The sequence below is a fragment of the Neolamprologus multifasciatus genome, chromosome 8 (genome assembly GCF_963576455.1).
Source record: "Neolamprologus multifasciatus chromosome 8, fNeoMul1.2, whole genome shotgun sequence".
Lineage (NCBI taxonomy): Eukaryota > Metazoa > Chordata > Actinopteri > Cichliformes > Cichlidae > Neolamprologus > Neolamprologus multifasciatus.
The window spans coordinates 29,257,271-29,278,424 of record NC_140446.1 but is presented as its reverse complement, the minus strand read 5'-3'; the positions used below and the strand labels follow the sequence as shown (position 1 = coordinate 29,278,424).

The window sequence follows — 21,154 nt, the reverse complement described above, 5'->3', positions numbered from 1 at the left end:
AGAATTTTTTTTACTACCACTCAACACCACTGATCAGCACAATAGAATCTAGACTTTACTTTTGCATATTCTGTTCACTCTGTCAGCTGTTTAATGACTGCTGCTGATTTATGAAACATGCCCACATTATTCTGTGATAGTAACAGTTTAACGTGGGCAGCTGCCTGCTCGATATAATGTAACATTGCTGCAATATTCTGCACAAAACAAGCAAATATACTTTGTTTCCTTAGCTCACAGCTTCTGGACATTGTGTTTACCCTCAGATTGACTTATCTGAATAAAAATTGACAAATGGAAATGCCTTGAAAGGAATTAAGTGTTAGTCAGAATTTTTGTACTGTGTACCCTGCCTCCATCTGACAGCAGCACTCTGTTCCTCTTTAAGTGGAATTTATGGTTGGACAGAGACAGCATGTTTGCTCTCTGCTCCACTCCAGGGCCTGCCCATTTACCAGCAGTGAGCTCTGTTGTCAGATAGAGGCAGTGTACACAGTGTTTTTCAGCTAATGACTGTGTGAAAGATAATATAGCCAACCGCAAAGGGCAACAAAGTTATAACATCCAAAGAGCTGAAGTGAAAACAAGTGTTTAAAAAAGAAAAGTGTGCACTCCAGCCAAGGTCTGTGCTTTTCATGATTACTTTTTTTGAGGTTTCCCTGTTCCCAGTGAACTCTGCTTTTGCTCCCCTTTCTATTCTGGCCCACTTGTCAACCAATCAAATTGTGGCTGTCGCATACATCATCCAGTTCCAACTGTGGTTACTTTTTAGAAATAAAAGACAAAATTTGATTTTAGTACTTTAAAATAGTATTTTGTTAATACTGATACTTCAATATATTGATGCTGAAATCGTAGTTGGGCCAACAGTGCAGTGACAACAAGAGCTGTGGACTATAATGTACATTAGGGGTTAAAGTGAGCCAAATATTGGATCTGGTGCATTTATGTTACATTATATCAAGAATAGCAGACATTAGTTTAAATTCAAGGTGATAATGCTGATCAGATTCACTCACTATGTTCTACCTTTTATAGTAGCTGATGGGGTGGAAATCAGCCATGTAGCTCTCTGTTTAAAACCTAATGAATTCACTTGGCAACACAGGTCATTAAAGCCCCTTACAAATATGTGACCTAACAGGATTTCTAAGATGTACAAATTGTAGAACACAGTGTAAACTATGAAGTGATAAGATAGTTTCAAATTTAGTGAAATACAATGTTTGTTTGTTTTTAAAGATGCGTTTCAAAAACACTATAATATGGCTTAAGTGAGTTATTGCATGTTTCTGGATTATGTACGTTTAGATTCATCTGAAGACGAGGGAGCACGTTTTTCAGCTCAGAGGATTTAAAATGTAAGTAAACACAACACCTGTTTAGCCTTGGATTTGGTTATGGTGTCAGACAGCGGCTGCTTCTTCTCCTTCACGGCTGTTTTCGAGAACAATTCCACAAACTCTTGAAAGTCTACGTTAGGCTCCTCAATTGTTTCCCACACAAGTGAAGATGAGATGTCCCTGAGAAACACAAAACAGCACCAATTATTATGTCAATGAAGCACTTTGTTTGGTGTGTTTTGAACAGTGAAATATAAAGCAAGAACACTGTTGTGAGCATTTTGATCATGAAATAGTGAGTCGTGATCCGGGAATACAGAAGTTGTGCTTGATCACAGGCTTGGTCATGTAGTAACAGGGTTGTCACAATAACTTTGTTGATGGCATATGTGCAGTTGAAAATTAACTCTTTATACTATGTCAATATAGAGCATAGCTTTGGTCTTTTCATGGGTTGGCAATTAAAACATCATCATCATCATATTGTTGAGATAATGATGTCGAAGAATGTCTTTACCAGAATTTAAAAAATGATTTTTTCATCATTATAACACAGTTAGGCCCATAAGTATTTGGACAATTGACCATTTCTTTGTAATTCTGCCTGGGTATAGCAATCAACATGTATTAATGTCACAAGACATATGGACCTAAATGTACATGTTACTTTCTTTACTTCTTGGTGTGGAGCTGGATCCTGGTCCAATAGAGAGGCTTCATGGGTCTTGGTGGCTCTAACAAGGCCTTTCTGGGTGGTTTCTCCTGTGTCAGGCCCAGAGAAAACAAGCCCGGTGGCAGTGGGGGAGGCAGGGAGCCAAGAGCTCCTGGAAGAGCTGGGGGAGCGCAGATGTTTCCTGGTGGAGGTGGAGGAGGCGGAGGAGGAGGCACACAAGCTTGAGGTGGGCCTTTAACTCCTGGTAATGGAGGAGGAGGAGGAGGAGGAGGAGGCACACAAGCTTGAGGTGGAGGTGGGCCTTTAACTCCTGGTAATGGAGGAGGAGGGGGGGGAGGAGGTGGGGGTGCAGCAAGACCATGAGGGAGAGGTGGAGGTAAGGGAGGAAGTGGGGGTGGAGCCAGACAACCAGGGAGAGGTGGAGGAACTGCTAAACCTGGTGGAAGAGGGGGTGGAGGAGGTGGAGGAGGTGGGACTATTCCTGGTAATGGTGGAGGAGGAGGTGCTACAGTCTGCCCTGAATAAGGAGGGCAGACTCCACTTTCACTTCCCCCTAGAAGTGGGGGTGGAGGAGGAGGAGGCTGCAGCTGACACGAACACAGGTACCCATCATGACTGGGGGGAGGCTCCAGGAATCTGTCGACTCTGTCTGGCTCACTACAAGGCACTTTGAACTTTGAACTGTCATCCATTGGTGATGTCTGCACAGACTTTGCCTCCAAGCCTCCAGCAGAGAAGGCCTCAGTCTGAAGGTGAGCATCGCACACACCCCTCAGTAGGTCCTCCTCTCCTCCACATTCCCTGTCTGTGGTGGAGGTGGTGACTTTCATACTGTCCTTGTCCACCAGAGGGGGCAGTCGCTCCAGCTCAGCAATCTTAGTCCTGAGATCTTCTATGGTTTGTTCCAGTTGTTGGATGACATTAACATGTTTTTCCTTCAGTTTTATTGAAGGAAAAACACATTCTTCCTGTAGAAAATGCAAAACCATGAGTTATTCCAGAATTTAAAAAAAAACAAAAAAACAAAATCATTAGTAAAACTAAAATTAGTATGGATTTTCTTTCATATTTATTACATATAAAGTGAAATATTTAATGTCTTTTTTATTGTAATTTTTATTTAATTGTTGTTCATAGGCTTATAATGGGGGTGACTGTAGCTCAGGAGGTACAGCATGTCATTTATTGATCAAAAAGTTCCCAAATATCCTTGGGCAAGGTACTAACCCCAGTTGCTCTCCGATGCATTCATCAGAGACTGAATGTGTATGAATGTTAGGTAAAAACATTGAAGAAAGTTAATGTGGCATGTTGTATAAAGTGCTCTGAGTGCTCCCGAAGAGTAGAAAACATGAATAAGTCCATTTACCTATTTTAAATTTGGCATATAGTGTATGAAAATCCAACATTTCAAATTATTAAAATAATTCCTAAAGGCAATCCAAAAAGTATTTACTGTGCGATGCAAAATTTTTGTTTTATAAGCCACCATCAAAATTAAAACAAGAAAAGGTTTAAATGTTTAACTTATATGTAATGCATATAGAGGTTATTAAAGTTTACCTTCAGTATAACATTTTTGTTAACAACTTATTACATAGGGATAGGAATCAAGAATCAGTTCCCAGTAGTCCAATTCCTTGAAACTTTTATTCTGCTTATCGGTTTCAGTTGCACTACAATCACCTGATTTCAGTTTGTGAGCCGGAGGAGGAAAATAGTGTTGCAGTGTACAGTGTGGTAAATGGAGTGGTTCTTATATAGCGCTTTTCTACTCGCACTCAAAGCGCTTTACGCAAATTGTGCATTCACCCATTCACACCCATTCACACCCATTCGCACAAGCACATTTTTCTAAGTACTTTCTAAGTAACATTCACACACACATACTCTGATGGGTACTCGGAGAACAATTTGGGGTTAATATCTTGCCCAAGGATATTTGGCATGCAGACTAGGGGAAGCCAGGAATCGAACCACCAACCTTCCGATCAGTAAATGACCTGCTCTACCGCCTGAGCTACAGCCACCCCAAGTGGACATCACTTTTATTTTATTTTTATTACACTAAAGAACGAGAGATGGTAAAGTTGAAAGGGCACCCAGAACAGAAACAGCAGCAAATTGTTGCTAACATAACTTCGGCTCTTGGCAATCAGCTACACTGAGAGCATTTTAACACTAAGCTGGCCAGAGGGCAAGTTAATGCCAAGCTTTTTTTTTTAAACAAGGTTTTAGTGAAATATCTTTGTGAGAGCATCAAAGACATTATTCTAATATGCATCTCATTTTGGATATGTGTATATAAGCCCCAGATATTTGGATAACTTGGGCATATTTTTGCCATTATGTCTGGTATTTGAAAAGTTTGTTATTGTGTGGGCTTCACTGCATATTTTTTGCCCCATTAATATCTCATTATTATCACCTCTATTTCCTCTGACAAGTACATTTTCAAAATGTACTTTGAAGTACTTGATGTACTTGTGAATTACATTTAATTCCATAGCGTTTTTCTATTCTTCATGTTTTGTGAAAAAACTTTCTTAATTATGAAACAACAGAAGTCTGTGTTGCTGAATTTGAACTCTTTTAACTGTTCAAATGATTTAATGCTTTTATTGTCATGAAACTGGTATAATGTATTGTTTGAACATGATTATCTAACCCCATTTAGTTAATTATGTCTTAGTCAATCACTTATTAACATGATCAAGTAAACCATGATTAACTAAACAGGGTTTAGATAATTTATGTCTCTCACACTGCACCACATTTAAAAAAATGTACAATCCAAATCTCTTTACACGTGTTTCGCTGTACATATACAATGACAATAAAGGGTTATTCTATTCTATTCTATTCTATTCTATTCTATTCTATATGTGACAGTATATGCATTACATTATTACACTGTAAAACATTTACTTTTACGTACTTTGTGATGATCTTAATTGCGTGTTATTTTTTATATTATGACCCATATTAATGGCCATTGATGTTTTTAAGCTCAAATTTGTAAAGCTCTCTAAATTCTCTTAGAGCTGTTCTTGCATTACTTATAAACCAAAACTAATTTTGGATCATGTTGGAGTTGGAAAATCAAACAGCGTAGCCTTTAGTTCTTAATTTGAAAGAAAGAAAGAAAAGTGACTGACCTCTTTGTTTACATGTTGCTGCCTCAAACCCATGATATCTGCATGGAGCTCTGGACAAACAAACACACATAGGTCAGTGCAATACACAACAGAGGCAACCTAAGAACAAATGTGTCCAAATATCTATGGATCTAATTATATCAGCTGCATGTTATTTATTTTTGTACAATAGTGATATAATACCAGTATTTTGTTTGTTTGTTAACTGCTTTTATTCGTTTTTATTTATATGTGCATTTTGGAGCCTTTTCATTTAATCAGTTTGTCTTTCATTCAGTTTAGTTAAATTCGAATATTTTATTAGTCTGTTAATTGCCGTTAAGTACAAAGCAGTGTCTGTTTCTGTGAATACAATTTGACAACGACGTTTGTTAGCGTTAAAACCTAAAAGTTTGAAAATGCAGTAAATCAAGAAATGTGTGCAGGACAACCAGAATACACCCGACAGCAACTCTGACTCCTTTTTTAATAATTGGATTTCATATTCTACAAGCATGTTTTGAGTTTTCAAACATTACAAACATTTTTCAGAATGACATTGCCAGAGCTCTTTTCCTGGTGTAACTCTTCAAGTTTCACCATAGCAGGTCATCTGCCTCCATTTCTCGCTATCTCTAGTATTCTGTTTTGTTACACAAATCCTTCACACTTTCTTCATTTCTTTTTTCACTATATCCATGAATCTCTGTGATCTTTCTCTTTTCCTTCTGCTTGACAGCTCCATATTTATACACATGCATTTATGCATCCTTTATCTAGTATATTCAGTACTCCTCTTCTGCACATGTCCAACCCATCTCAGCCTTGCCTCTCTAACTTTGTCTTCAAAGCACTAAACTTGGTCCCTCTCATTCACACACATGCAGTCTGTCTTGCTTCTAGTGATTCTCATTCCTCTTCTCTCCAGAGCATTTTCCCACCTCTCCAGGCTCTCTTACACCTGCTCTCAAATCTCACTACAGATCACAAGTAAGTAAGTAAAGTTTATTTTTATTAAGCGTTTTTTCGTAGACAGGCAATCACAAAATGCTGTACACAAAGGCTAAAATAAGCAAAATGTTTGGCACCAAAATACACAATATAGACAATACAAAAGGTTTAATGTAAATAAAAGTTTAAGATTAAAAAATTGTCAATCAACAGAAGGCTTGTTTAAACAGAATTTTTTTTAACTGCTCTTTAAAAGATTCCACAGAGTCAACCAAACGTAGCTGTGGTGGTGGACTGTTCCACAGCCTCCACAGACTGATGGTCCCCTTTTGTCTTCAGTCAAAAGTCTTTTGTCTTTAGTCAAGGCCCAGAGAAGAATCCAATATTACTCCAAGATCTCGAATGTTTGGCTTAGCAGAAGGACAGAAAGAAGCAAGAACCTGACTGGTTTTAGTAGTTCAAGAGGAGCTGTGATCATGGTCTCAGTCTTGTTTGTGTTTAAAACAAGGTAACTGCTCGAAAGCCAATTAGAAACCTGAGTTTAGCACTGGACTAGGTTGGAAAACCTATCTAGCTGATGAGGCTTAAAGGAGACACGCAGCTGAATGCCATCGGCATAGAAATTATAAGAAATGTCACTAAAAGATTGAATAAAGCCAGCTAAAGGAAGCATGTAGAAAGAAAATAATAATGGACCCAAAACGGAACCCTGTGGAACCCCACAGGTTAAGGGGGCAATGTCAGAGGAGAACCTGTCAGTCCTAGCAGAAAAGGTCCTGTCTGATAAGAAGGAAAAAAACAGTCTAAGGCATAGCCAAATATACCCGCCAAAATCTTCAGCCTGTTAAGTAGCTGATCAATGGTATCGAAGGCTGAGTTCCCTGCATCAGAAGCCATTAATAGATCATTATAGACCCTTAAGAGAGCAGTCTCAGTGGAGCGCTGCTTTTGAAAGTCAGACTGAAAAGGGTAAGCAGTCTGTAATCTGCATAGTAAGGATCTGAACTGATTTTCTGCAATTTCCTCTAGTAATTTGCTTATAAATGGTCATTTTAAATAGGCCGATAATTACTAGTAGAGCTGGGATCTAGATTCTGTTTTTTCAATAGAGGAGTTACCTCGGCATGTTTAATATATCTAAGGAGCATGATGAGGATTTCATTTTACCTACAGCATTACTGTAATTAAGTCATTGAGTCTGACTGGAGAAAAAGAAGTAAATGACCCAGACACCAAGGGCCATCTTCATAAGGGGAGGCACTTGAGGAGATTTTGGATCTCGAGTCCATCACCTTATTTACAAAGTGATTGAGAAACGTGTCTTGATGCATTCTCAATCATCCAGGTAAGTAAATCTCCAAAAGTTGATCCTGTTCATCTGGACGTTTCTCCCACTGAAAACGCTACGTCCAGATGAACAGAATCAACTTTTGGAGACTGAGAAAAGTATCATCAGAAAGTAACACAGCATGCTGAGATGGAGGCGAAACAATACTGTTAATAGTCTCAAATAGTACTTGGATTATTCTTATGATGATTATATATGATTTATAGAGGATCTGGCCTCTTTCACTGACTCATTATATAAGTGAAGAAGTTCTTTGAAGTGTTCACGATGAACAATCAGACCAGTGGACCAGTGAATAAACGCAGTGGACCAGACGTCTGCTTTTCGGCAGGAACATCAAAGACCACAAGTTTGATCATTTAACCAAGGTGTGCAGGAACTAACAGAGCAATGCCTAGTTTTGAAAGAAGCAACCTGACTGAGAATGACAAGTTATTGGTCAGTAAAAGAGTTAAGAAGGAGCTCAACATTGTCAGAAGAAGTTTTACAATTAAAAAGGGAAGAAAACTTGATAGCGTCATCAATAAAGTGCCTGCGCTCAACAAAACCTTGGGGAAGAGACTCAAATGTCCAACCTCACAGACTTTTCTGCCACTCTTGACTTACATCATATTCTTGCATCATAATCATCTTCTGAGTAATAGCTTTTGTGAAGCCAAAAGCCAGAAATGAATAAACACGAAGAAAGTGTAAAATGTTTATATGCATTTTTATATAAGCAAGATGAAAAGATTGGTATCTTTCACATGTTTGTGTGTTAGCCTACCAAATCACAAAGATTGTAAAACAATCAAAAGTGTAAAAAGTAAGAGTTTTTAAAAATTGTAATATACAGAATTCAAACGCAGCTGTAACAAAAGGGTTAGTTTGTTTCAGTGTTTGGTATAACCTTACGGTAATAATGTGTTTTTGTTTGTTTATATAGAGCCAGGACCACAGAATAAACACTGTATCAGTTTTAGGGCATGCACAAACCACCAACAAGAACTACAGATTAGACTAAAGAGCAGTGCTATTCTTACCTGATTGTGCGGGTTGAAGTCCATTCCTGTTATCTCCACCTGGTTTGGCTTGAGGCCAAGGGCCCTTAATCTGAATTGGTTGTTTCCCCTCACAGAGATCCAAAGAGTGTGGTGGCTGGTTGACAGCTGCCCATGTGTAAAGCTGGTCATGCTATGTAAACATATATTTTTTTAAAACAGTTACAGTTGCACTGATCCTCATTTCACAAATAAATCTCCACATTTGGAAATGTCAATCATAAATACTCGTTTTTAGAGAGCTGTGCAACTCGAGTCTTGTGTACAAAGTCCAGTCAAACAGCAGTTACAGCTTAGAAATCACAAAATGTGTTTTCCTTTTCTTGTTCATGAGTTGATCCTGTGTGGAACACTTAGTACCTTTGTGCATTATGCTTTCTGTTTATTCTTAAAACATGTTTGCTTGTTCATATTAAAGCCAGTATTACTGGTGACCCTAATTGTAAGGACAACAGCAAGTCCAGCTTAACTATATCTGTTATTAATCTCTGTCTCTCTTCCACAGCATGTCTTTATCCTGTCTTCCTTCTCTCACCCCAACCAATCACAGCAGATGGCCCCGCCCCTCCCTGAGCCTGGTTCTGCTGGAGGTTTCTTCCTGTTAAAAGGGAGTTTTTCCTTCCCACTGTCGCCAAAGTGCTTGCTCATAGGTTGTCACATGATTGTTGGGTTTTTCTCTGTATCTATGAAGCGCCTTGGGGCGACTTTTGTTGTGATTTGGCGCTATATAAATAAAATTGAATTGAATTGAACTAACTCATCATTTGCTATATAGTATTTTAGTACAGACAGTACAGTTTTCTTAAAAATCACTAATTTTACACGCGCTTCAGTACCATTTCATTAAAAGTAACATTTTGCAGCAGTTTTCATTGAGAGTTTTACCATTTCTATGCCAAAAGTCAGTGCAGCTGGATGAACTTTGTCTCTGTTTTTAATCAGCGAAAATCACTGAGCACAGACGATTCAAACAAGAGGCTGTTCTTCATTTCTTTCGCATTCCCTTTGGTACAGTTAAAAAATATTCAGGTTGAATAAACAACAGTGGCACAGTCTGTATGCTAATCATCAAATATGCAGGTGCATCAGGTTGCCTTTGTACTTGTTAATGTTGTTGGCATCAGCTACACAATGGACCTAGAGCCAGCACAACAGAGCCAGCAGTGCACGGGCAGGAATGCATTTCTTACTTGGAAATTCCGACACCACTTAAAGAAGCAAGGAATGAGCGGAATCTGACCCTTCAATGCAAACTCTGTTTGCCAGCAACCAAGCTGCTCTCATAAGAACCCAACCTCAACAAACATCTGGAAGTAAGTTCTTTTTAAAAACTAACGTTAGCCTACTGCAACTACCTTGTTTTAGTTGTGGTAGCTGCCTGGGTTATGTGTCACTTCAGTGTCTTCTATGTACTATTGCTGTGTGATTTATTACTATTACTGAAGGCTACTCACCACCGAGCTAACACTGTTAGCTGGCGTTACCTGGGGTTAGTTCATAGACTGCAGACCGTTAGACTTGATGAATAGCATTAACAACCTGCTAGCTGCAAATTGTCATGTGCAGTTCAGTGATAGTAATAAATCACACAGCAATAGTACATTCATGTGAGAAGCATGACAATATATTAGGCAATCCAAAGTATTCAGAATACGTTACAAACTACATTTTGGGGCATTTATTCTGTGATCTGTAGTGGAATACAAGTTTAAAGTAACCTTCCCAACATTGTCTATCATTAAATATAATGATAGTGCCAACATATGCCCTTTTTCATCTGAAATAGCCTCCCATAAAATATGACAATGAAAAGAATTCACTGCTAACATGAGAAGATAGGGGTGTGGTGTAAAACTACATACATCGAACTTGGGTGATGCGGTGGAGGTGATGTGGGTGGTGCTTCCCCCCAGCTGTTCTCTGAAGCAGTCTGTGAATGGCAGCAGGAGGCCCATTGCTAAGATCCTAGAGCAGAGCCTCTCAGCCTCCTCTGGCTCATCCGCTTGCTGTTGCAAGAACAGCTTCTCCAGAAGAGTTCGACCTGGACATCAGGGAGAAAACAGAAAACAGAATTTTCTGTGGGACGTACAGTGGCACAAAGATTCGTATCTCCTACTCCTTCTAATCCTTAGGATGGGCTAAAGGCAGAGATGGATCAAAAAGGATGTTTTAACTGAAACTGTTCACTGATCAATTGTCTACAACTCCTGGCAAAAATCGCCATATTTGTCGGATGGTCATTCAGTTTTCTTTTGTTTTGTTTTTTTACTTTATTTTTGTTATATAGCAGAATATTTAGATTTTTGTGACACGTACCTCACAAACTTTTGTATATAACAAGATATTTTCCAGATTAAGTCGAAGAAGAAAAATATGTATTCACTTACTGTTCAGAAAAAAAGTGGAATTATCATTAAAAAAAATCACAATTAATATGATACCTTTTCCACCTCCTGGCTCAGCTTTTTCACTAATAAAACCAACCTGGTCCCACTTTTCTCAGCTAGTAGCTGACATCAGCTTTGCTGCGTGGAGCTTTGTCATGGAGTCTTCACTTCACCTTCTTTAAAAAGATATGTCTTTTTTAAAGAAGTGGTTTGACACTCTGACAAAATCCATTATTATCCTGAAAAATGACATCATCATCACCAAACCCATGTTCTGAATTTACTGATGTGATGACAGCATAATTTCTTTGGCTAGCGCATATTTGTGACTCAACAATGGCACTCAACAGTCTACTTTTACTTTGAATTTTTTGAATGTCAATATAATTTTATTCAGTATAATTCTTACAGATCTGTCACAAACACTGACGTCTCTGTCTACACATTTTTGTTTGGTTGGTTTGTGGACTTTATATTTTCTTTGAGTTTTCTCTCCTGGTGCTTTGAGATCTTCCATCTAACCAAACATTTTCCTTTTATAATGTCTGTTTGTTTGTTTGTTTGTTTCCATCCATCCATTGATATTCTTCTGTTTACACAATTAAGGGTTGTGGGAAACTGGACAGCTCACCAGTCTGTCACAAACATGTTTTGTATTGTGAACCAGAATGACGTTTTTCACATTTTAGTATGAGGCTGCCATATTAAAGCAAAGTACCTTCATGTACCACAATTGCTACAGCACCTTACTGAGGTTCAGTGTTGGGGAGTAACGGAATACATGTACCGCCGTTACGTATTTAAAATACAAAATATGAGTAACTGTATTCCGTTACAGTTACCGTTTAAAAAGGTGGTATTTAGAATACAGTTACTTTGTTGAAATAAATGGATTACACGGCGGTACTTTCCTGTTTCATATTGTCGCAGGTCAGGACTGTTTGGGTTTTGTTTGACAGCTACGTTCTGTTGTTCCAGGCGACAGCGTTACGGTTGCCATGGTTACAGGGTGACGCTCTCTCTCTGTGTTTCCTGGGTGAGAGAGGCCTTTTTGTTGTTGTTGTGCTAAGCTAATAGGCAGAATGCTACAGGTATAGCTCTAAAGAATGTAGCATCATAGGCAGTGTAGTCCTGCTGCAGGGAGAATGGACTGCTATACACGTTATGTGTCTGTGAGCGAGGGAGGGAGAAAAAGGAAAAGTACGAGCTGTCATCGAGCAGAAACGGGAGCTGGAAGCATGTAAATATAATAATAACCACTGCAGCCAAGAAGAGAGCCTGACGAGCCCAGCTGTAAGTAAGCTATTAAGACTCGACTGTACACCGTGTTCGTGTTTTCCTCTGAAACAATAAGTTCTGTTGGAGCAGCCTTTCAACGCCTCTCTCTGTCTCTGCTAGCAAAGTTGACCCAGACAACAAAGTAAAGCTAGTTTTCAACTACGAGCCGACACAGAACCCACCGTATTAGCCAGAGGTCCCTTTACTACGGTTCGGAGCCGCGGACCTTCAGTAACAGTAATAAATCACAGCAATAGTACATTCATGTAGTTGTAAACAGCATGATAATATATTAAGTAATCCAAAGTATTCAGAATACGTTACTCTCATTGAGTAACGTAACGGAATACGTTACAGAATACATTTCGGGGCATGTATTCTGTATTCTGTAATGGAATACATTTTAAAAGTAACCTTCCCAATACTGCTGAGGTTCCAGCTAGACATTACCCACTGTGTCCAATGGTCCTGAGTCGTTGCCCAGATGCTGCTGACGTTTTGGACTTTGTAGTTTTTTGATTCATTGCTGAGTTTTACCTTTTTTTTTTTTTTACCATATATTTTCCTTAGTGCAGTTAGTCTTGTTTTCACTTTCTGGTTGTGATTAGTTTATTTCTGTCTTTATTTGTGAGTTATCCTATATTAAGTTGTGTCTGTGTTTCCCTCTTTGGTTATCACATATCACTCCCTGTTTTATTTGGATAGTTATTTTTACCTTTTGCCTTGCTTTTAGTTTTACTTCACCCTTGTCTCGTCTTCTGATTCAGTGTGTTTTCTCTAGCTGTTTCCACTGCCTTATAGAGGTGGGAATCACCAGATACCCCATGATCTGATAAGATACAATACCACTGCATTACAATCAGTGTATTACAATAACATATGTATTGTGGGATATCACCTATTATGTCTTCAAAGTTAAGCTCAGTTTTATCCAATAATATAAAGTTGCATGCCAGCACTGTCAGAAAAGCCTGAATAAATGTTGCTAGAATATGAAGTCAGTCTGCTCTCCAAAAGTTGATTCTGTTCATCTGGACGTAGCGTTTTGGGGAAACCTGCAGTCAGCTGAGACTGAAGAAGTCACCTGGATGAGTGACGAAACGTTTCTCCCACAAACGCTACGTCCAGATGAACAGAATCAACTTTTGGAGATTTACTTTCCTGGATGATTGAGATGCATCAAGAAGTCAGTCTGCTATACGAGCCTTCCTGTTCAATAGGAGCAGATATGTACCATAACACCATGGGTGTTGTTTTCAGAGTACGTCTGATTTGCCAGTCATGAGACGTATTTATCTCAGAACTGCCACTGAAAATTTGGTTATGCTTTGCCTGTCAGATTTGATCCAAATGTAGCCCAATAAGGAGTCTGTTTGCTTCATAATATTGTCATAAAGTTCCCAGTTGCATCAGCAGCACCTCACTAGCACAAGCAGCAAGCAGAGCCATCTGGCCTTTACTGATGTCAAACAGCTTGACAGAAGTTCATATAGATTTTTTAAAACTCTTTAAATATTCCCAGAGTGATATAGGGACCTGATATAGGACCTTGCATATAGTATTAACCCTTTTGACTAAGTAACAAGTTAAATAATTCCTGCTTACACCCACACGTGTCCAGACACAGTTTTAAAAATGAAACTGATCTCCAAAAACTAATTTCTAACCCTGTTTAATACTCACCTGTAAAGACATCCTGAAAACCACAAGTAGATACTTGTCCACATGAAAGTCTTCTCGTTCCACAGATGGGCTGGCTGCCTCCTCCTGTGTGGCCCCCCAAATATTCTCCTGAGCTCAGTAAGCCGTCTTCCTCCTTGCCTCTCAATCGCCTGTCTAGTTCCTCTGTCCAGTCAGCTGAGCGACTCAAAGGGCTAGCAAGGCTTCTGGAGCGTTTTCTGCGCACCTGCCAACCTTCAGCCATCATCCTGTAACATTTATGTTCCCGGTTAGCTTTGCTGTGCAAGTGCATTTCTTGCAATGTGTTTACAGTTAGTTTTACTTTTCCACAGTTTTCTGATTTCTTCCATTTCAGGCAAACTGACAGAGCCTTCATCCTCTCCATGAACATAACGTGCTCAACTAAACATTAAGACGCATGTTTACAGCTTAGTACAAAAGTGTTTAGCCTCTGTGGACCATTTCCTTCTTGTAGACACAAGATCATCCAAAATATCACAGAAAGATGATTTGCATCCAATAACCAGTGAACACATTAAACTACTGTATTACTTCACAATGGTTTGTTGAGAAAAATGTTGTCCTTAGAGATGGACCAAGGTAAGAGTTATTGTGTTTTAGCTTTTCTTACATAGCAGATATCAATAGTAATAATAAGTCGTTTTCAAAGAGCTTGTGGCATGGTAACAACACTATAACAAAGTCTGATAAAAAAAAAGCAGTCCAATGACAGCCAGGTTGCAAAAAACATTTTAGCTAGATCTACTTGTCAAATAAAGAAGGTTCTCCAACTCTGTGATATAGTGAGAAGATGTGAAAGAGTCCTTGTTTGAGACTGGAGCTGAAAAACATTTTAAATTAGTAAAAGTTAAAACATCTATAATATTTCATAAATTTGCTCAATGCAGAAAAAACTGTGGAAGCTTACAAGTATGGTGAGCACAGTGAGCTTAAACAGGAAGCTGATCACTCAGATGTTTGTGTAATAATGTAATGTTCATCTTGAGTTCAGCTATTGACATGAAATTCTTACCATATGTCAGTAACAACTCATCCAATCTAAACATGTAAAGAGAAATCAAACCATAGAGTTCCATAAATTATCTGCAATACTGAAAAATGACCCAAAGAAAAACTATTAAATACATGAAGAAAGAGAGTGTGGAAAAAGAAACAGAAGGTCATTACACCAGCTAAACTCTATGAGTGATTAAAAAGCAAGTCTGCCACTTAGTGCAAATTAATACGAGCGAGTTAGATCCAGTGGAGTGAAAAGAATCATCATAAGAGTTCTCCAAGTGCCAAGCATCACTTGTGGAGTGCTAAGGTGCAATTGTTTTAGAAAACCATAAGCAATGCACTCAACTGCCATGACAGGCATTGCTCACCATGCAAGACTCAATCACTGAAGAAAAAGCATGTTTAAGCACATTTAAAGTTTGCTTAACAACATTTAGATGAGTGGACTACTGGGAGAACTCTTTAGATGCCATAATACACAACATGTTTGAGGGTCAAATATGCTGCATATCACCCCCAAAAAACCACCAAGAGTGAAGTTTGGAGGGGGGAACATCATGGTGTGGGGCTGTTTTTCAGCATAGCGCACTGGCACGTTTCATATAATTAAAGGAAGGATGAATGGAAATATGTACCAAGATATTCTTGACAAAAATCTGTTGCCATCTACCAGGATAATGAAGATGAAATGAGGGTGCACATTTCAACAAGGCAATGATCCCAAACACAGAGAAGTAAAACAAGAAAAGCAAACGTTTCAGAGAAAGAAAATAAAATGGCTGAAAGTTTATGAAAAGAACTAAAGCTCTGAGTTCATAGAAGGGTCCCGCCGAGCACTCAAAATCTGAAGACTGTTTGTGTGGGCCGAAATCACACTTGAGCAATGCATACGACTATTTCCTCCATGCAACTCCGTGAAATTGTACAAAAGTCCTTGTTAGTGATGACAAAGTATTAAAACGTTTTCAGTGTGTTCAATACTTTTTTCCTGTGTCGTTTCTCATTATTATAAATACCCTAATTTATGCACAACTGTGGTTTGATTTCATTGCATGTGTGAATTGGATGGGTTGTTACCAACATCTGGTGAGAATTTCATGTCAATAGCACCTTTAGAAATATATTTTTTTAGAATACTGATGACGTATACAGTACTTATTTTAAACACTGCAAATACGTCCTTGATCTAGTGGTTTGCTTACGGTCTAGCAGATCTCTCATTATTAATGCCTTTTACTACAATAAAATTGTTCATTGCCACTTTGCCACAAACCTATGTTTCTAAATGAAAATAACAGCCGAATTGTTGAGATTATTCTTGAAAATAAGAGAAATTATGAAAACTAAAAGAATATAGTCTGTTTTAATCCACGTGGGGCTAAGATTAGAGTTTTTTGTATGTGCTAAATAGGCTAATCTTGTTAGATGTTACGTTTTAAATTAGGTGTCATATGATCATTTTGACATTACAGTGCTTTAAGATTCTAGAACCAGTATCAGCCATGCAAACAACCAGTACCTGTGAAAGGTATGGTGAGCTCTGCGTGGGGAGAGGGGGCTATGAGATGGTGAGTGCCCTGGGGAACTGAGCTGTCTTGTAGTGGTTTTGATGTAGGACGGGAAGATGGGAGGGTAAGGTTTCACCACAGGACTAGAGCAGGTGGCGGGGTGGGCAGACTTGAGGAGGCGTTTGGCCAATGTGGGGCTCTCCTGAGGAGGTAGTGGGCTAAAGCAGGCGCTGCTCCTCCTAAACTGCTGGTTGGAGGGGGAAGCCTTGGTGCTGGTAGAGGGGCTGGGTTCAGAGTCAGCACTCAAGCAGTCCTCAAGAGACTCAGCGCTGGTACCTGAGCCTAAGTGAATCTCACCTTCTTCAAATACAGTTCTTGAACTCAGTCCCTCTAGTGGCTCAGGACTTTTATGGTTGTCGTCTGGCAGTGGAAGACTGAGATTAGCATCCATCTCAAGCTCCCTCTCCTGCTCCTGCTGGGTTTCAGCACGTCCTCCCTCCTCTTCCCCTGTGATTTTCTCAGTGCTGTCAAATGTAAAATCGCGGAAACTGTTACCAACAGTTGTCATGGTCACCGGGCAGACTGTTGCCCCCCCTTCAGTCGCTATGGAAATATCTGTGTGAGGGCGCTGCTGAAGCAAAGCATGCTGGTCTTTTGTGCCTGTGGAAACACAAAGAGCAGCTTCTCTGTCCCCCTGCCCCTTTAGCTCCAGATGCCTGTCCTCATTCTTCTCAATAACCTCTGCGTTGAAGCGGCTATTCTGTGTGGGAAGTGGCTCGTTTTGCTTGACAGAGCCAATAATAGATCCTCCCTCCAGGAATGACAAGGCATCAGACCCCAGCTCTAATTCTGGGGTCAGGTCAAGCACCTCAGGAGGAGTTAATTTAACTACCCCATTACTCTGTTTCCTCCTATCCTTTCCTTCCCCCCAAATTAGATTCCTTCCTCCCCCTCCTTGTGTTTCCACAATTGAGGTAACCCCCCCATGCTGCTGTTGCTGGAGCCTTATAGCGAGCTGGATATCCGCAAGCAAATCCTCATGGTCAGCTGCTGAGTGGAAACTGTAGATATCAGTGTCTGATCCCGAGCTCCCTCCCTTCTGCCCTCCATCTTCTGCGGGAGAGTTGGCGGTCGATGCTTTCTGCTGCATCTCATGCTTCTCGTCTCTCTCATCTCCATCTCTTTTCCCCTGCTTCTTTCTCTTCTCAGGAAAGGCAGCCTCAGTGTCCGACTGCCCCAGCTCATCTGCAGACAGATCAGGTGTTTTTGTGCTGTCCAGCTCATCGTGCTGAGATGCTAAAACATCCTCTTTTGAGCCTTTCACTGATGAACACACGTCTCCTTTTCCTTTAAGGTTACCCTTTCGCTTCCGGATGGAGAAAACAGAAGACTTGGACTCTGATTTATTTTTATTTTTTAGTCCTGTGCCATTCGTCACTCCCCTTCCTCCACTGCCTGTTCCTTTACCTCCATGTTTACCATGGAGTTTCTTTCCTCCTTTTTTTACGTCCCCTCCTCCATCTCTCCATCCTTCATCTAGTGATGGGTAGCTTCCGTTGCTTGATGCTGCTGCTGCTTTCTTTTGCTTTGTCTCTTGGTTACCCATGTTGATGGAGCGAAAGAGCTCGATGACTAGCTGCCGCTTCCTCAGGTCATGCCTAGAAGAGCTTCTAGGACAGTATTTAGATGCTCAATTTCAAGCTTCTCGCCCAATTTGTGGATGCACGTCTGGTGAAGGAGGAGCCGCTGCTGCGGCTGCTGCTGCTATTGATGATTGTTCTTTTAAGCTCTCCTGTGTGACGATCTTCCTTGTTGTTTTCCGGTGACGAAGGCTCGCGTGGCAGTGATGTTGACACTGATGCAGAGTAGGCATATGGCTCCCTCTTCTTCCACCCCTTTCTCACTCTGTGTTACCCTCCCCCTCCTCCTCATCTCCATCTGCTGAAAGGAATGACGCAGGCACTGTGTGCTCAGTAGAGTGCTTTTTTGTGAGGTAGACTGGGAGAAATGGAAAGACTGGGATGGAGGCACAAATCTTTCAGGACCTGAGAGGAGGAGAGTAGCTCACACACTGTGCAGCTGGGGATAGGTTATAAGGGCCTTCATGTTGGTTTTTGAACTAAAAACCAAAACGAAAGAGATTTTTCTTAATAAAAAAACAGTTATTAAAATATCTGTCAGAAATAGTCAAAGCTGAATAAGATTACAGTTTATAAGCTGAAATGGATCATATTCTGTGTGGTTCAAACCATATAAATATATTGTCTCATAGCAGTTAGCCCCACTAACATTAATGTCAATGTAAAAAAGAGCTTCCAAATGAAAAGGAAGATTGTGTTTAAAATGTGTAGTGGCAGAAAAAAGGTTCTTTCATTCAGGTGATGAGCTGAACTCAGACTTGTAACTTACTATAACAGAAAAACTTGAAAATAGAGACGACTCTGAAAGGACTTAATCAGATTTAAACCTGTGCATCTGTAAATACTTTCAGCCTCAAATGCACTTGAATTATCCATTCAAAGAGAATTGTTCACAGTGGAAACACATGGCCTCTTTAATGACTCTTCTTTGTGAAACATCTTTAGCAAGCAAGCAATTTATTTATATAGCACTTTCAGAACAACACAGCTAAACACAAAGTGCTGTACACTTGGCCACAAATGATACATGAATAAGTTTAAAAAAGGAGAGACAGATTTACTCAAAATAAATAAATAAAAACTTAAAATAATACAATTAGCACAAATAGCACAAAATAAAAAGTATACAATGATAATTAGAATTAAAAACAATAAAATGAGCACAATAGATTAAGAACAATAAAATCAATAAAATCAGGGTCATACAGTGTCATGTGCCAAGGAGTAAAAATGGGTTTTAAGACACGTTTTAAAAGTGGACAGTGAAGGGGCCTCTCTAATGTGCTGGGGCAGATTGTTCCAGAGGTTAGGAGCAGCAATAGAGAAGGCCCCGCCCCCTCTGAGCTTTCTCTTGGACCTGGGTACCTCCAGGAGCAGCTTGTCAGCTGACCTGAGAAACCTGGGGGGTGAGTAAGGATGCAGAAGCTCAGAGAGGTAAGGTGGGGCAAGACTGTTTAAACATTTAAAAATGAACATTAGAAATTTAAAATGAATTCTAAAATATACAGGCAGCCAATGGAGTGAAGCGAGCATGGGAGTTATGTGTTCTCTTTTACGAGTTCTGGTTAAAAGTCATGTAGCAGCATTTTGGACCAGATTAGAGGGTAAAAGTAGGTGACATCCAGTGTGTGTGTACTTCTGTGATTGGATGGTTCGTGCCTATGAAGAATGTAAACATGGACCCCTAGATCTTATCTGAAGCTTTTAGTGCTTGGTCAGAATCACTAAGCAAATTTTCACAGAATGTCATATGATTTCATAAAAAGCAGTTATATTGATTATATTGTGATAGACAAAATCAGAATCATGAAGAGAAAAAGTATTGAGATCATGTTGGAATCATACAGTCAAGATATTGACAAGAGATTCAGCTAATAAATCCTGTTGAAATAAAACATGTAAACTAAATTAGACATGAAGGACAATGTGTTAATATTCAATTGAATATTCATATGTGATAGAGTTAATGATAGCTCAAGGTAAAGTACAAAATGGGAAAAAATAAATTTTTATTTAATAATTTTAATGTTTGAATTTAAATCATATATATCAAAGGTCAGAGAGAGAGAATCAACAGATTATGACTTAAAATAGGGCGGTGTTGGGGAATACATGTACTGGCGTTACATATTTAAAATAATAATATGAGTAACTGTATTCCATTACAGATACCGCTTAAATAGGTGATAATTAGAATACAGTTACTTTGTTATAATAAATTCAATTCAATTTTATTTATACAGTGCCAAATCACAACAATAGTCACCTCAAGGCACTTCATAGCGAAAACCCAACACTCATATGACCCCCTATGAACAAGCCCTTTGGCAACAGTTGGAAGGAATGACTCCCTTTCACCCAGAAGAAGTAAATGGATTATATGGCAGTGTTTTCCTGTTTCATATGGAATACTGGTAATTCTTCGCATTGCCGGAAACCTAAACAGAACACATGGTCAGAAGCTCTCTGACCATGCAATGCAAACTCTGTTTGCAAGCAACCAAGTCCAAAACAAAAGGTCCCTCAAAGGCACTGGAACTCAGGAAATAGTTAAAAAAAACCCACACAATTCAGGAGGCCGACCCGGAGGTCGACGGCACAAGAGTCCCTCACAAAGAAGCCGCCCATGTGGATTGTAGGGGCGTTGTGAAAACAGTTCAGGCGGCCAACCGCGCCAGCGAAGAAGTCCAGTCAGCGGCCTGGATAAAGCGGCAGCGTGGCTACCGCAGGACCAGAAGAGGCAGGACCAGGCGATGACAGCACTGCAGGCGACGCCGTGGAAGCCGCAGGTGGTGACACATTCAGGCGACAGCGAAGGCTGGACGGGCCACTCAGACCCTCCAGCAGAGGCAGACGGCTGAAACAGTTCTCTTGAACTGCCAGCGGAGACAGACATGGGAGTGCTGGATCGGCTCACTCGAGCCTCCAGCAGGAGCAGAAGCTGGGCCAGAAGGTATTGGGACCCCTGGGTGAGTGTGTAGCTGACCAGGTGGTGGAGTGACAAACAGAATTGGTGGGTGAGCTAACGACCGGATGTTTAACTGAGTTGCTGGCTCCGCTGCTGGTACCTGAGCTACAGGGAGCAGAGCAGGAGACTGAGCTGATAACCAAAGTGATGGTTGAGGTGAGAGTGGAGCAGGTGGTGGAGT

At 39.9% G+C, this 21,154-nt stretch overlaps 1 protein-coding gene across 4 annotated transcripts in view; it reads right to left on the bottom strand.

Moving 5' to 3' along the window:
* The window catches only part of fmn2b (formin 2b), a 56,249-nt gene extending 37,820 nt beyond the window's left edge, over positions 1-18,429 (bottom strand). Inside the window, exons 1-7 of one of the 4 annotated variants that reach the window (XR_014875884.1) lie at positions 16,377-18,423; positions 13,841-14,085; positions 10,355-10,533; positions 8,475-8,625; positions 5,175-5,224; positions 2,020-2,984; positions 1,379-1,523 (exon numbers count right to left, since the gene is read on the bottom strand). Coding sequence is in view for 2 of the 4 variants with exons in the window: in XM_085171539.1 (XP_085027665.1) it covers positions 1,379-1,523; positions 2,020-2,984; positions 5,175-5,224; positions 8,475-8,625; positions 10,355-10,533; positions 13,841-14,085; positions 16,377-17,971 (3,330 nt within the window). In the remaining 2 variants the exon portion in view is untranslated. Of the gene's footprint in view, positions 1-1,378; positions 1,524-2,019; positions 2,985-5,174; positions 5,225-8,474; positions 8,626-10,354; positions 10,534-13,840; positions 14,086-16,376 lie in introns of all 4 variants that reach the window. The other 3 variants (XR_014875885.1, XM_085171539.1, XM_085171538.1) reach the window with 3 other exon arrangements.
* Positions 18,430-21,154: the final 2,725 nt, after the last annotated feature.